At 45.5% G+C, this 15074-nt stretch overlaps 1 protein-coding gene across 2 annotated transcripts in view; it reads right to left on the bottom strand.

Annotated features, from left to right (window-relative positions):
- ELAPOR2 (endosome-lysosome associated apoptosis and autophagy regulator family member 2) overlaps positions 1 to 15074 on the bottom strand; it is a 286012-nt gene that overhangs the window by 174648 nt on the left and 96290 nt on the right. The window contains exon 1 of one of the 2 annotated variants that reach the window (XM_030857005.2): positions 14095 to 14451. The exons of the other annotated variant lie outside the window; for it this stretch is intronic. Coding sequence (XP_030712865.1) covers positions 14095 to 14283 — 189 coding nt within the window. The 5' untranslated portion in view covers positions 14284 to 14451. Of the gene's footprint in view, positions 1 to 14094; positions 14452 to 15074 lie in introns of those variants that run through there. 2 annotated transcript variants of the gene reach the window in all.

The raw sequence follows: 15074 nt of genomic DNA, 5'->3' as shown, positions 1-15074 counted from the left end.
GAGTGTGGACACTGTGGGGGTTAGCCAGGGCTCACAGTAATTTAACCACGCAACAAGTATTAGGACTGAGCTCATCAGAGTCTGGAGGACTGGGTAAGTGAGTTAATACATGAAATGCCTTTAAACTGTACCTGGCTATTCCTCTTTTTATATGTTATTCCTATTACAAATACTAAGATATTGAGTGGTGTGCTTATTCAGTGGAATTAAGGGTGGTTTTATTACTTCACTTTTCTAAAATGCACATATGGCTGGTGGCGCAGTGGTTAAGAATCCGCCTGCCAATGCAGGGGACACAGGTTCAAGCCCTGGTCCAGGAAGATCCCACATGCTGTGGAGCAACTAAGCCCGTGCGCCACAACTACTGAGCCTGCGCTCTAGAGCCCGCGAGCCACAACTACTGAGCCCATGTGCCACAAGTACTGAAGCCCGCGTGCCTTGAGCCCATGCTCCGCAACAAGAGAAGCCATCACAATGAGAAGCCTATGCACCGCAACGAAGAGAAAGCCCTGCTCGCTCTCCGGAACTAGAGAAAGCCCACACATGGCAACGAAGACCCAACGCAGCCAAAAATAAATAAATAAAATAAATAAATTTATTTTAAAAAATAAATAAAATGCACATATACTGCTTTTCATTTTAAAAAGGTCAAATGTGAAAAGTGAAACCATAAAAAAAATGTTAGAGCAAGTGATGTTAGCATTTATCTGCTCTTTAGCTAGCGAAGCACTTGCTAGGGTACCAAGCTCAGATCTACTTAAGCATCTACTGATTATCTGGGCTTAAGTTATCTCCTAGTATGCTTTATTGATAGGCCCAAGAATTATCATAGTGCAGTCTGTGCTAAACTTACATTTCAAATGGCCAATTCCTCCCATTCTCAATTTTAGAATGTTAAATATCAAAGGGCATTGCTTTATGTTTACGATGTAGCAATCTTAGAATACAGTGCTAAGGATGACAGATTAAGAAAGAATGTGTCCTAAGATTAAATCACCAAGGAGAAAGATTTATCTTCTCACCTGTTACAGGAGGAATGTGTATACATTCATTGAACTGCCCCTTAAGTCTACCACAGTAATATAGGCACAGTGCAGTAAACAGTTCTGACTCCGGACAGCAGTGACCCAGGACAGCAGTCTGTCCCAACAAAACAGGAACCTTGCAACTTTCAGAGTTCAAAGCAGCAGCACATGGCTCTACAGATATAAAACATCTTCTTGGATGAACTAAATTCTTCTTTCTTCTATCTATTACCCACTAACCTTACCTAATCTTGTCCTCTAAATGAGCATTGTACCAATGCCCCTTACGCATGACTGCACTTACTGTTATTTGAAGCTCGCTATTACGGTCCCCTTAAGTCTTCTTCAAGCTAAACAGCCTCAGTTCCTTTGATCAGTCCTCAGGTATTTGGAGATACTCTCGAAATAGTTCATCTTCCTAATTCACACCTTAAACCAAAATCTCCCTATTTCAATGTCCCTCTTCAAATATTGCACCTAAGTTGTATTACTGACCTGTTAAGTGTCCACTTTCTATGAGCCAAGCACTCTGCTCATATTAATAGAAACTAGGAACCCTCCCACCAGCCCATCATTGCTTTTAGCAGCTACAGGACATTTGTGGCTTCAAAATTACTTTTAAGCAAGAATTCCTCACCTTATGCTTGAACATCTGAATTTCAGAACCAAAAAGGACAGACTACATTTTGAACAATTATGTTTGCCCATTATTCTAACCTCTTGCAATCATTTGAATCCCAGTTCTGCTTTCCAACTCATTAGGCATCTTTCCCAGCTTTCTGACTTGACGAAATTTGGTTAAGCCTTCTCGAAACCAAACTACTGATTCAATAGTAAAAGCAGAACAGTAACAGGACAGAGAGTAGATACTAAGACCAAAGGTATTACATTGGAAAACTTCCTTCAGCTTAGCATCAAGTCCTTAAATTAATAACCTCAGGGTACATTTGTTCAAATATCCAACACTCTGCCTAGTTGTATCATCACTCAGCACATACTTCTGCATCTTGTCCACAAGGATATGATATTTCTAATGCCTAACTGAACACCAAGAATCACGTGTCTGGATCATACTGCAGATGTACTGGTCACCTATCCCTTCGACCCTCAGCCAGTTTCTGTGCTATCATTCTCTCCTGGTCGTGCCTTTTCAGTCTCATTCTCAATCGTTTCTTGCTCTGCTCGCCTCTTAAATGCTGGTGTTTCCCTGAGGCCTCTCCTCAACACGTGGTGCCTCACAGCCTAGGTGACCCCATCAACACCACTGGCTTCAACTACCTCTTATGTGCCCCTGGGTCCCAAGTCACCTCTTGGTTACAATTCCGAACATCCACCTGTCTCTGGGAGAGCCCTTTAAACTCAGGATGCCAATAATGAACTCATCCTCTTTCTTCCAGCAGCCTCATTCACCTCCTAAATTTTCAGTCTCAATAAAAGGCAGAGCGTCTACCAAGTGGCCCAAGGCAAAAACCCTAGAAGTCGGGTAGACTGAAATTTGTCACTCAGCTGTCAAATCCATCACCTAACCTGCCCCCCATTCTGTCATTTGCTTAGCTCTGACATTTCTTTCTTCCCCGTGAGAGAGGCAACATCCCCTAACTGATCTTCCTGTCTCCAGTATTACTCCCCTTTTATATCCCTCCACTCGCAAACAGAATAATCTGATGTCAGTGGTCCCCAAAGCTTTCCTCACAAAACCCTCGGTCTCTACCTTCCTCATAATCTAGCCATCTCTTGCCATTGTCACCCAAGTGCCTTCGCTCTAGCCCGTGAAATGGTCCTATGATTTAATTCCTCTGTGCAGTCATACAATCGGTTTTCTTTGACCGAGATAGGCTGGCCTCTATGCATCCTGTAAAGCACTTCTGGAAATCTCTCCAAACTCAGCTCAAACAGCACCTTCTCTGAGACCAGGGCTCCTTAGTGGGATGCAGTCCCTCCCTCTGTGCTTCTATAAAACTCTGTCCGGGCTTCCCTGGTGGCGCAGTGGTTAAGAGTCCGCCTGCCGATGCAGGGGACACGGGTTCGTGCCCCGGTCCGGGAGGATCCCACATGCCGCGAAGCGGCTGGGCCCGTGAGCCGTGGCCGCTGAGCCTGCGCGTCCAGAGCCTGTGCTCCGCAACGGGAGAGGCCACAGCAGTGAGAGGCCCGCGTACCGTAAAAAACAAAAAAAACAAAAAAAAACTCTGTCCACAACTCCACCACAGCACTTAACCCATCTCTACTATAATCATAGACTTCCGTATTATTAGTTTACCTATGAGAGAAATACATGACCTGAACTCATTAAATGCCACAGGAACAAATTAACATATGAATGGCCACTGAAAAAGTAACAGAATGAAGTAGGGCTGTCTTGAAATTTCAGAAGCACACTCTTAGAACAAAGACTCAACGGAAGTCCGAGAATTCTTGATCCCTTTGCAGTTGCTTCACGATTTTTCTTAGCCAATCACATGAAAGACTTCATATATTATATATATTATATGTAAGTGAAAACACCTAAACAGAAATTCCACAGAAAGTGAAATACAAAAAGCTAAGTCACATAAAAAATACTGACCCTCAGCAGTGATTAAAGAAATGTAAATTACACCAGTGAGATACCATTTTCCACCATCAAATTAATATTAATAAATAAGTTTTTCACAGACATAGAAAACAAACTTATGGTTACCAAATGGGAAAGGGGGGAAAGGATAAATTAGGAGTTTGCAATTAACATATGCATACTACTATATACAAAATAGATAACCAACGAGGACCTACTGTATAGCACAGGGAACTATACTCAATATTTTGTAATAATCTATAAGGGAAGAGAATCTGAAAAAAATATTTTTTCATATACAAAAATAAATAAAATACATACATATATACATATACAAAAAAGATACATACATACATAACAAAACTGTAAATCAACTATATACATCAATTAAAAAATTAGTAAATAAATAAATTTTTAAAATAAATAAATAACACTTTTCACTGTTGGCTAGGGTATAGCTCATATTTTTCAACCTAAGATTTCTGCTTCAATTTTATCTTCAAGAATCAGAAATTCAGACAACATTCTGTGTTGCTGCTTATGATGACCTTTTTATACTACAAAGAATTCAAAACAATCTAAGTGCCCAAAATTAAATTTACTCATTCATTCAACACAGTGCCAGGCACTGTTTGAGGTGGTAGGGATACAGTAGCTTATTTAAAAAAAAGAAACAGGAAAGGAGGAAGGGAAGAAGGGAGGGGGGAAGGGAGGATGGATGGATGGATGGATGGAAGGAAGGAAGGAAGGAAGGAAAGGAGGGAGGGAGGGAGGGATTGCCTTGTCTTTATGGATCTTTGCTGAGAGTGGGCTCATAAAAGCAAATTATCAATAACTAATTTAAATGTATATTATGATGGATGCTGAAAAGTACTACGGAGAAAAACAAAAGCATGAAATGGGGATAGACAGGAAGAGGCTGCAATTTCAAGGAGGTGGCCATCTTATGAAAAGATGACAACTGAGTAGAAACCTTAAGGACATGAGGGAGAAAGGCAAGCAGATACCTGAGAAGAGAGCTGCAGGCAGAGGAAAGAACCAGGGCAGAAACCCTGAGAAAGAGCTTCCATAATACGTTCTGGAAAGAACAAGGAGACCGGGGAGGCTGAAGCAGAGTGAAGAACAGGGGAGTAGTACGATGACATTCGAGGCTTAAAGGAGGCCAGATCATGTTGGGCCTGCAAGCCACCATCAGAGCTTTGGTTCTGAACCAGGCCTTAGAAGAGCTCTGAGCAAAAGATAACAGCTTTTGACTTAGGTTTAATGGGACCTCTTGACTGCTCTGCTGAACTCTAACTGGAGATCAAGATGGAAAGTTACAGCCATAATCCAGGCAAGATACTATGGTGCTGTGGTCCAGACAGTACAGGCCAAGGGGTGAGAAGTTCTGACTCTGGCTATTTCGAAGGCAGAGACGAGACAGTTTGCTACTAGACTGGATATAAGACATGGGAGAAAAAGAAGTCAGGGAGAGTCCAGGGTTTGAGACCTGAGTTACTGGAAGGGAGGACTTGGAATTCAAGGAAATGGGGAAGACCACACTGGAGTCGGCTTGGGGCAGTGGCAGGAGCTTGGTTTTGGACGTGACAGGTTTGAGGTACTTATCCAGGCGGAGTCGTCGAGGCTGTGCTTGTCAGGAAGCCACGGGATGGTCCACGCAGGAGATATAAATTTGAGAGTGGTCTATATGCAGATGGTATTTAAAACCAAGAGACTGGATGACATCACCAAAAGTGTGAGGAGTCAGGGTGACAGAAAAGATAGGACGGTTAAGGATTGAGGCAGGGAATCCTCCATGTAAAGAAGTCAGGGAGACGAGGCAGAACCGGCAAAGTGGAGCAAGAGAAAAACCAGGAGAGCATGGTGTGCTTGAAGCCGAGTGAACGTTTCAGCAGTGACGAACAGTCAGCTGGGTCCAGTGTTCTAATAAGGCAGGGAAAGGGGAGGAATGACAGCTGGACTTAGCAAAGAGGAGGTCATTGTTGACCTAAAAGAGCATTTTCAGTGAAAGGCTGAAGTGAATGGCTCATAAGTAAACAATGGCAGATATTCAAATCATGCTATATTTTGCAATATATCACGTATTAAAATATTTCATAAATATTACCAAAATACTTATAAAGAAACATTAATGTCATTGGGAAACGCTTACAATAAGAGGAAAAGATACAACTTATCCATAAAATAAGCACTCACTCATGGTTTTTAAAAAGGAAAAAATAGGGCTTCGCTGGTGGCGCAGTGGTTGAGAGTCCGCCTGCCGATGCAGCGGACACGGGTTCGTGCCCCGGTCCGGGAAGATCCCACATGCCGTGGAGCAGCTGGGCCCGTGAGCCATGGCCGCTGAGCCTGCGCGTCCGGAGCCTGTGCTCCGCAACGGGAGAGGCCACAACAGTGAGAGGCCCACGTACCGCAAAGAAAAAAAGGAAAAACTATATAGGTAGGAAATGTGCTAAAACATTAAATGCAAGATATCCTTAAGTGGAAGAATTAGAACTGACATTTCTTTTTTTTATACCTTTGCTCCTCTAAACTCTTCACAATGCACAACTCCCATCGTTAGAAAAAATACACCTATAAAATGCTTTTGCCAGTAAATAAATTTTCCTACCCACATCCCAGTCCTTTCACACCTCAATCCATCCCCTTAGAAACAGTGTTCTTAGCTTACACAAGAATAATAATATATGGCAGTGCATTAAAATTTACAAAGCATCTTCAAATACATTAGCTTGATCCTTACAGCAACTCTAATGGGGGTAAGGCAGAAGTTACTATCTCCACCTGCAGACGCAGAAAGACTCAAAGAGGTTCATTTGCTCAAGGCCACACAGGGCTCAGATCGGAGTAAGTTCTTCAGTGACCTTCAAGACTACTTCTACTATAACAAGGAGATGCTTTGCAGTTGGAGCAAAACGTAAACAACAGTCCTCCCCTATAAGTAACAAACACTGGAAAACATTTACCAAGAAGGTTAGCCATACCCTCTTAATATTACCATGTTTTCTATTCTAATGTCTATCTCAGAGAGAGGTACTTAATCATTTCCATGTTCGCTTCTTTTCTCAGGCTGTAAGCTCCTAGAGAGGGGTGACCATATCCTCTGCATCCTGTGTTATCACCAGCATCTTGCCTCTTACCTGGCGTATAGAAGATAGTTGAGTAGCGCTTGCTGATGTGCTTCATGGTTGGGGGAGGAGCTCAAGCTCCATTTGATGGGATTATTTTAGGAGTTTCTAACATGCCCTGCAGAAGCAGGAAGTCAGAAAGGGTTACAGTTGAAGGAATTTTAGCAATAAAACAGGTGTTTCACACAACTAAACTGTATCCCTCACTTTATACCTAGGGCAGTGGTCTCCAACTCCAGCATGCCTTGTAATCAAGCCCCTGGAGAGCTGGCTGTGACAGATTGCTGGGCCTCAATCCCAGAGTTTCTGATTCAGGAGCGTGTGTACGGGGCCTAAGAACTTGCATTTCTTACAACTGCCTGGGGAATGTTGACAGTCCTGGTCTTAGGATCACACTTTGAGAACCACTGACGAAGGGAAAAGAACTTCATAAAAGTGAAGTTTTGAACAAGTTAAACAGTATCCTGAACTCCAGAGCCATAAATTGACTTGAGAATAAACTTCAATATATTCTGATCACTGGGCTTTTGTTTCAGAGTCTTAAATCTGCTACAATTAAGAGAAGGTGTCAGATATGGGGATATATGTATATGTATAGATGATTCACTTTGTTATAAAGCAGAAACTAACACACCATTGTAAAGCAATTATACTCCAATAAAGATGTTTAAAAAAAAAGAGAGAAGTTGTCAATTAGGATTAAATGCATTATAAAGATCAATTCCTTTCTATAGCTGACAAAAGTGGAAACCACTCACTCTATGATATTTTCAAGGCAGTGATTCGTGCTCCCGGAGAAGAGGACCTGCACCTTACTCATTTTTAAAACCCCCAAAATGCCTTAAACAAAAACACAGTTAATCACTGCTTGCTGAATAGGATGAAATTCCTACCCTAATGAGTCTATTATGTGTTGGGTGGCGTGAGGGGCAGGTGTTCAGAGCCTCTGGTAAGGCATACGGCACCTTTGAGTGACTTAGAAAATGGTACCCCCTCTGGGCATATGACTCCGAAAAAGGTCCTCCTTCCTCTGATGGATGCAGACCTGTGCCAAGACAGCTGGCTGGGCACCCTGAGCGCTGGCTGGATTCCAGCTCTTACGTGACCCCACAGGTGGGTACCACTCACCCAGCTATACAGGGCGGGCCTGCATGTGCAAAAGCCTTTGTAGGACAGTGTATGGCTGCCCAAGAGCAAACAATGGGCTGGGACTGGGAACCAGGGAAGAGAAGAGAACATCTGTCTCTTTCCCTGGGAAGGTTAGAGGAACTGACCTAGGCCAAAAGGCTTCCTCTGGATGAGGCGTTCTATAACCACCACACACAACCTCCTACTCATGCTTTGGCTCTTAGCTTAAACATCTTTTCCTTGGGAACCCCTCCCACCCCAACCAGACTAAAAAGGCTATACACGCCGACTGCACACAGTTCCCATCACAGAGCTTATGACAGATGGAATCACCTGATAGGTGGTGTTGTTTTGAGTCTGCCCACATGAGATTATACAGCTCAGTATGGGGAAGGACCACACATTTTATTCAACATTTTAGTGCTAGCACCTGGTACACGAGTACCTAATAAACATGTGTTTAATGTTGAAATATTACATATAACTTCGATTAAGAAAGGCAAAAAGGGATAAGAATTAGCCACGGTTTCTTCCTGGGGAAGGAAAAGGCCACCAAAATTTAACTGGTGTTTTCTGACAAGCCAGAATTACTCTAAGATTCAAGGCACTGCCGAATACACTCTAATAGGAATATGTGCCGCTCTATACTATGCTCTGCTATTTCCATCCCCTGCGCTAAAATATGACACTTCACAGATCTGTCAACTCTTGGTTTTACATTGTAAATATTGATGGTGTGAATACTTGCTCACATTTGCCTAAAACATGAGAAATGGTTCTGAGCATAAGAACTTGAAATGGAAAATTCACCTTCACAAGCATGACAGGCAAGATTAATTATGTTAACGGCCTGAAAACAGAGGCCAAGTCCTAACTTCTGCAGCAACAGTGTGGCTTTCGAATCTCTAACCCCTTAACCCACAGCCCATGACCTTCAGAGACTTCCTGCAGAAAGGCTAAAGGTTACTTCTCAGCTATGCCCATCAAAGTCGAAAACAGAAGATATGACCATTTACAAGTCTACTGACTTATGTGGACACGGAAGACCCAAATTCTTACCAAATCTCGGAAGGCTATAATAATAAAATCTACTCTATCACTACTGCCTCACCCCCCAGTTAATACCTCCACAGGAACTACTGGGGCGTTAAGAATCAGGGAGCTAACTGCCAAACTCAATCTTGTCTTTTCAGGTCTCATCTCATTCGAATTTCTTGACCACTGACAACACAACCAACCCCTTTCTTCATCAAAGGCGTTTCTCCCTTTCCCCATAACTACACTGTTGCCTTTCCCTGAAACTTGTCATTCCTTACATGTCACCTCTGTGGGCTGCTTGGTTCCTGCCCCATTTAATGTTGGTAAAAACCCAAGTTCTATCTTTCATCCTTTGTCCTCACTCCCTGGATGATCCCATCCAATCCAGCAGTGTCAACCTTGCCTTTCATTCAAGTGATTCCTGTATCTCCACACCGGCCCAGACCGTGCCCTGAGCCAACTGGATCTGCTACCTAACTGCCTACTGAACTCTCTAGAAGTCAGCTCTCCGGAACCAAGCTCCCTATCTCATCTTCCTCACAGAGGGTGCAGGTACATCCTCTAGACAAGGCAGAACCTTCCATTCCCTCAGCCTCCACATCCACCCACTGTCAATTCTATCTTCTAACATCATCCCTCTTTTCCATTTTCACTGCTGCTCATCACCTGAGGTTCTGTCATCCTTTACCTGCACTCTTACAATTGCTCCCGGCAGGTCTCACCTCTTTCTATTTCCCACCCCTCTCATGTGACCTCCATACTGTTGCCTAACTAAAGTATATTGCATTACTCCTGATTCTTTTTTTTTTTTTTTTGGCGGTACGCGGGCCTCTCACTGTTGTGGCCTCTCCCATTGCGGAGCACAGGCTCCGGACACGCAGGCTCAGCGGCCATGGCTCACGGGCCCAGCCGCTCCACGGCACGTGGGATCTTCCCGGACCGGGGCACGAACCCGTGTCCCCTGCATCGGCAGGCGGACTCTCAACCACTGCGCCACCATGGAAGCCCACTCCTGACTCTTAAATCCTTCTATTGCTCCCTATCACCTACCAAATGAAGACCAGCTTCTTATCACGACAGAAGGTCCCCTATGATCAGGCTTCCGCCTGCCTCTCAGCCTCATATCTCATTAAGCTCCTCGTAGCACGCAGAACTCCAGTTATAACTAGTTACAGCATAACTGTTCTGTGCTTCTGCCATTTTCAACCTCTGCTCTACGTCAGAAATATCTTTCCCCCAAACCAGCGCAACCTCACATCTGACCCTTGTTTGCTTGGCAAATTCCTACCCGTCATTCCAGGCTCACTCACCTCCTCTACAGGGCCGTTTCACATCCTCCCCACTAGACTTAGGGCCCCCTTTTGCTCTCATAGCACCAAATCACTTCACTGCAAATGTTAGTTTACATATCTGGCTCATCCTTAGCCAATTAAATTTTATTTTTTTAATCTGTAATTTCTCATCAGCTGACATTTCACCTGGCACATAGTTTAAGCTCAGTAACTGTGAAATGAAAACTGTTGGCAAAGCAAGTCATCATTGAATCAAGATTCAGAGAGACCAATAGAATCATATTACGCAGGACTGTAGAGAAGTGCACTAAGAATCAAGCTAGTTTGTGATTTAATTTTCCAAATTTAAATAATGCAAACATAATCCACTTAGTTCTGTTCTTTTCATGCACTTCTCTCTCATGCAGTCTATCTTATAATACCTTACTCCAACTCTGATTCATCTGTTGGCTTTTATCCTTCTTTTCCTCTGGCAGCCCCATTAAGTCCTCTTCTTCAATGAGTCAAAAATTCCATTGCATTCAACTCTTGGATAAGCCTATCCTCTGAACCTCTGAAGTCTCATTGTAGACCCTTCCTGAAACATCAGGATCTAGGTCTGCTAATCTAGCAATCATCAAATCTCATATGTGTGTGTGTGTGTGTGTGTGTGTGTGTGTGTGTAATTTATTTTCCTTTAACTTATCTTCATCCATCTTATCCTCACAATAGAGACAGGCAGGTCCCTTTTTATTACTATCATTTTACAAGTGAAAAGTAGATACCCAGAGGATATTTATCCTCCATAAGTTCCCCCATAAACAGTTTGAAGAAAATTCTGTACTTTCTGATATCCAGTCCTCATTTTTTTTTTTTTTTTTTGCTTAAACACCATTTATCAAAGTCATATCCTATTGTTGTCCTTCAACCGCTGGCACATTGACTGTACTTTTATTGCCGTCTCCCCTTCCTGTTTGTGCTTGTATGTCCACCCTGCTGACTGTATCCCCAGCTGAGCCTTCCAAAGTAATCATTTTTCTTCCCTTTTCAGCTCCATAATCCAATGACTTTGACAAAGGAAGCTGTATTATATTTGAGTTTCACCCCAGAGTCCAATCCTCTGCAAAGAATCTAAGGGAAACTTTACCCACATCCCAGCTGTCTTTTGGAAGGGCCTCTTTTCTGAACTCAGGCAATCATAACTAGATTTCTCCCAGGCCAATTTTCTCTGCTTCTGGTCCTTCCCCTTTTGCTGCTTCCCGCCAAAACCAGGCAAGGAAAATGAGAGTCCCTGTAACTTAGTTAAACGTGATTACTTTTATAAAAATACTGATAAATGAGGACGAGACTAAAACTACTGGCAGCAATGAGGCTTAGAATTACCTGCGGATTTTCCCTTCAACATCCTCTCCTGTTATTAAGAGTTGGCTTTGGGCTTCCCTGGTGGCACAGTGGTTGAGAGTTCACCTGCCAATGCAGGGGACACGGGTTCGTGCCCCGGTCCGGGAAGATCCCACGTGCTGCGGAGCGGCTCGGCCCATGAGCCATGGCCGCTGAACCTGCGCGTCCGGAGCCTGTGCTCCACAACGGGAGAGGCCACAACAGTGAGAGGCCCACATACCGGGGGGGAAAAAAAAAAAAAAGAGTTGGCTTTAGTTTCCAGCCTCAGAACCCTCACTTTCACGGTTTTCGCTGTCCTCCCCTCCACGTGGTGCTGTCCCTTACGTGGGGCATTGTAAGGGCATTCATGTCCTTTTCTGTTACTAAAGAGGGGAAAGGGATACACCGGCAGGAGTGGGCACCAGAGAGTTATTTTAACTATGTCTTAGCTCACAGGAGTTTGGCCCACATTTCCATAGCTGTATCTCAGAGGAAGGACCCTCCCTACCGGTAAGCAGAAGCAGACCCTTACCCTCAACACCTGAAAAACACCTGCCCTTCTCACATTCCTCTTAAAAACAGAGAGGAACAATGATCAACTCTGTTAATTAGCTCAGTGGGTTAGATGGGATGCCCAGAAGCAGATTCGGCCCCTTGGCCCCTCCTATGTCCAAAGGAACCTCTAACTCTCCATCATCTTCCAACTGTTTGTCAGTCATAAGGAAGAATATAACTGGATCTGTGCATCACCTTTCTAAAAACACAACTAGCCACACACAGGCTCCAGAGCATCCTCCCATATATTTTATTTATTTCCATAAATTCAAAATTGAAACCTCAAGGAACTGAGTCGCATGCAATTTCTAAAGTCAGTACAATTAATTGAACACAGCCTTCCAGAACCTTCCGCCATCTCCCTGCCTCTGGTTTCAAGATTTGTCTCGGGTGGCAGACTCTTACTCCATTCTGCCTGGGTATACAGGGGTAGAACATGTGCTCACCTAAAGGATCAGTCTAGCTATAGTGGCCAAGCATCACCCCCACCGGCCCTGACTTTCACCTGTTTCAATTAGAGTCTCCAATACTAAGAATTAATTTTACAAGAATCTTAAGACTTTTCACTTCAGGAAAAAAACAATAGGTTTTGCATATTGGGACTGGGGGCTGGAGGCAAGGTTTTAAGTTTGTCCTGTTACTATTCATTCTGAAGATGCCCAAGAAGCAGCATTCTGTGGAAGAATGGACTATTCCCAGGTGATAGGAGAATACAGATTAAACAACTAATTATACTAATAAACTCTGAAATTAAACACAGCTGTTCAGTGAGTGCTTGCCCTGATTTCCCCAATTATAACACTATTGTGTGCTCGCACACATGCCTTTCATTTGATTCTCTTTCATTTCAGTCTGTCCTGGGACTGAGACCACGGGAGAGGAAGGTGAAATCCATGGATGATGGACGATGTCTAGAACGCGGATATTCTATAATTCAAGCCTGGGTAAAATTCAAAAGTGACACAAAGGAATAAGGTCTGGTCTTGTTTCCCAGAGGGGATATTAGCTAACCCATTTTGCTATGTTAAATTAAAATGACCCATCACCCTGATTCTTAGCAATCTCCCTAAAAACCGTAACCACTCCTCATATCCCCCCCAACATAATCACTCAAAGTAGGTCAGAAATGTTGCTTCCTTCCCCTCATTGATTTTCATTAAGAGGATGCACTTTCTGGAACACTAAAGGGAAAGATAAACACCCAATACAAGTACCAATGACACCCCTTGTAAATTTTTGGCATTGTTAAGTCCAGTTCCCCTAAAAGCAGGGGAAAAAAATCACATCACCTATAATTTACCTTTCTTGGCTATATATCAACAATAATCTCAAACTTTAAAATACACAGTAGCAATGCTTCATCCCAGGTGATGAACATCTCCCAAAAGGAGCATATTCACTCTGTCTTTTCTAATTTCCTAGATCACCAACCCACCTCTTCCCTAAATACTTTTTTCTTCCTAATTCACATCCACGTTTTGCCAGAAGGATGCCAAGTGACACCACACACTGGCTTAGCAAGTCCCCAGGGCCTCATCTGGAAGCTGAGAGCAGGGGAAGAGGAGGAAGGGGTTTGTACACACTGGGGAGTGGAGGGAGGGGGAGGGGAGCGGGACGCCCTCGGCGGACGTATCTGGCTCTCTGGAAAAGCTGGGAAGTGAGGGGTCTCCAAATCCCACTGGCGAAGCTTCCCCAGTCCCCTGCCCTTGCTGAAAGCTCTCCCTCGGCCCCAGGTCCTCAAGCCTGGCACTCCAAGACGGCGCCGCAAAGTCCTTCAGAGCCCTCAAAACACCAGGAGCGCGAAACGCACCCCCCAAAAGCCAGCAAAGCCACACACCCTCTCTCGGCCAGCTTCCCAGGGCGGGTAACTTCATCCCTGGAAACAAACGAAAAGCACGGTCCTCCAAGGAAGGAAAGAGGCAGAGAGCAGTAAACGGGCACGACCCTCACCCCACATCTCCCGCGCCCTCCTCGCCCCTCCCCCTCAAACTCCAGGTAAAAGACCAGGTGCGGCTCACCTCCAGGCAAGGAGGAAGCGGGCGGCCGGAGGAGGAGGGCAGGTCCCCAGCCCAGGCCGCTTGACAGCCGGCGAGCGCCCAACAGCAGATCCAGGCGGGGCTCCAGGGAGGCGAGAGCCCGCAGCGGGGAGCCCCGGCCGGCCGCCCCCGGCCCCTCCCCCGCGTCGGCCCCGGGCGGAGGAGCAGCATCTCCGTCCCGCTGTGGTCGGCCCGCCGGCCGGCAAGAAGGCAGCCTCCCCGAGTGGGGCGCGCTCCGGCTCCCGGACCGCGAGTGCCGCGCGCTCGGCTCGCCACTCGCTCGCCCCCTGCCCGGCTGCCCGCTGTCAGCTCTGCTGCGCTCGCGGCCCGGGCGGCCGGCGCCCGTGCTCCCGTCACGCCGGAGGGAGGGACCGCGGGGCGCGAGCGCGGCGCGGGGGCGGGACGCGGGGCGGGGATGCGGGAGCCCTGGAGCAGGTGGCGCGGGCGGGGCTGCGGCCCTGCCCGGCGGCTCCTGCGGGGCTGAGCGGCCCCCGGGGGAGGTGAGGGGGGGGAGCCTCATGACGCGAGAGAGGCCGGGGTGCCCTCGTGGTGTCTCCCGTCCCCAGTCCCCTAGGCCCACCAGGAGGGGCTCTCCGGGGGAGCGGGGGAAGCCAGAGTAAAATCCAGGACATCAGGACATTGTTTTCCGGCGGCGGGTGTTTAAAATCTTCCTACTTCCCGCGTCACACACAGACACACAAGGATATGCCCCAGGAGCATCCCTTCGAAAGGATCCAAGCTAGCTGACGTCAGGCCGAATTTTGGGGTGATTAGGATTTGCATGAAATGGCGGGGAAGAAAGGGGGAATGAAATTTAGATGCAGTTTGTGACTCCGTTTTCTCACCTATTTTATGAAAATAATTACAATACCTAACCCATAAGGTTATTATGAGGATTAAATAAGTTGATGCACGTAAAGCCCTTGAAGAATGCCTGTCAAGCAATAGATGTGGTGCTTATT

Source organism: Globicephala melas, chromosome 9 (genome assembly GCF_963455315.2).
Source record: "Globicephala melas chromosome 9, mGloMel1.2, whole genome shotgun sequence".
NCBI classification, from domain to species: domain Eukaryota; kingdom Metazoa; phylum Chordata; class Mammalia; order Artiodactyla; family Delphinidae; genus Globicephala; species Globicephala melas.
This window is presented reverse-complemented; position numbering and strand designations above follow the sequence as displayed.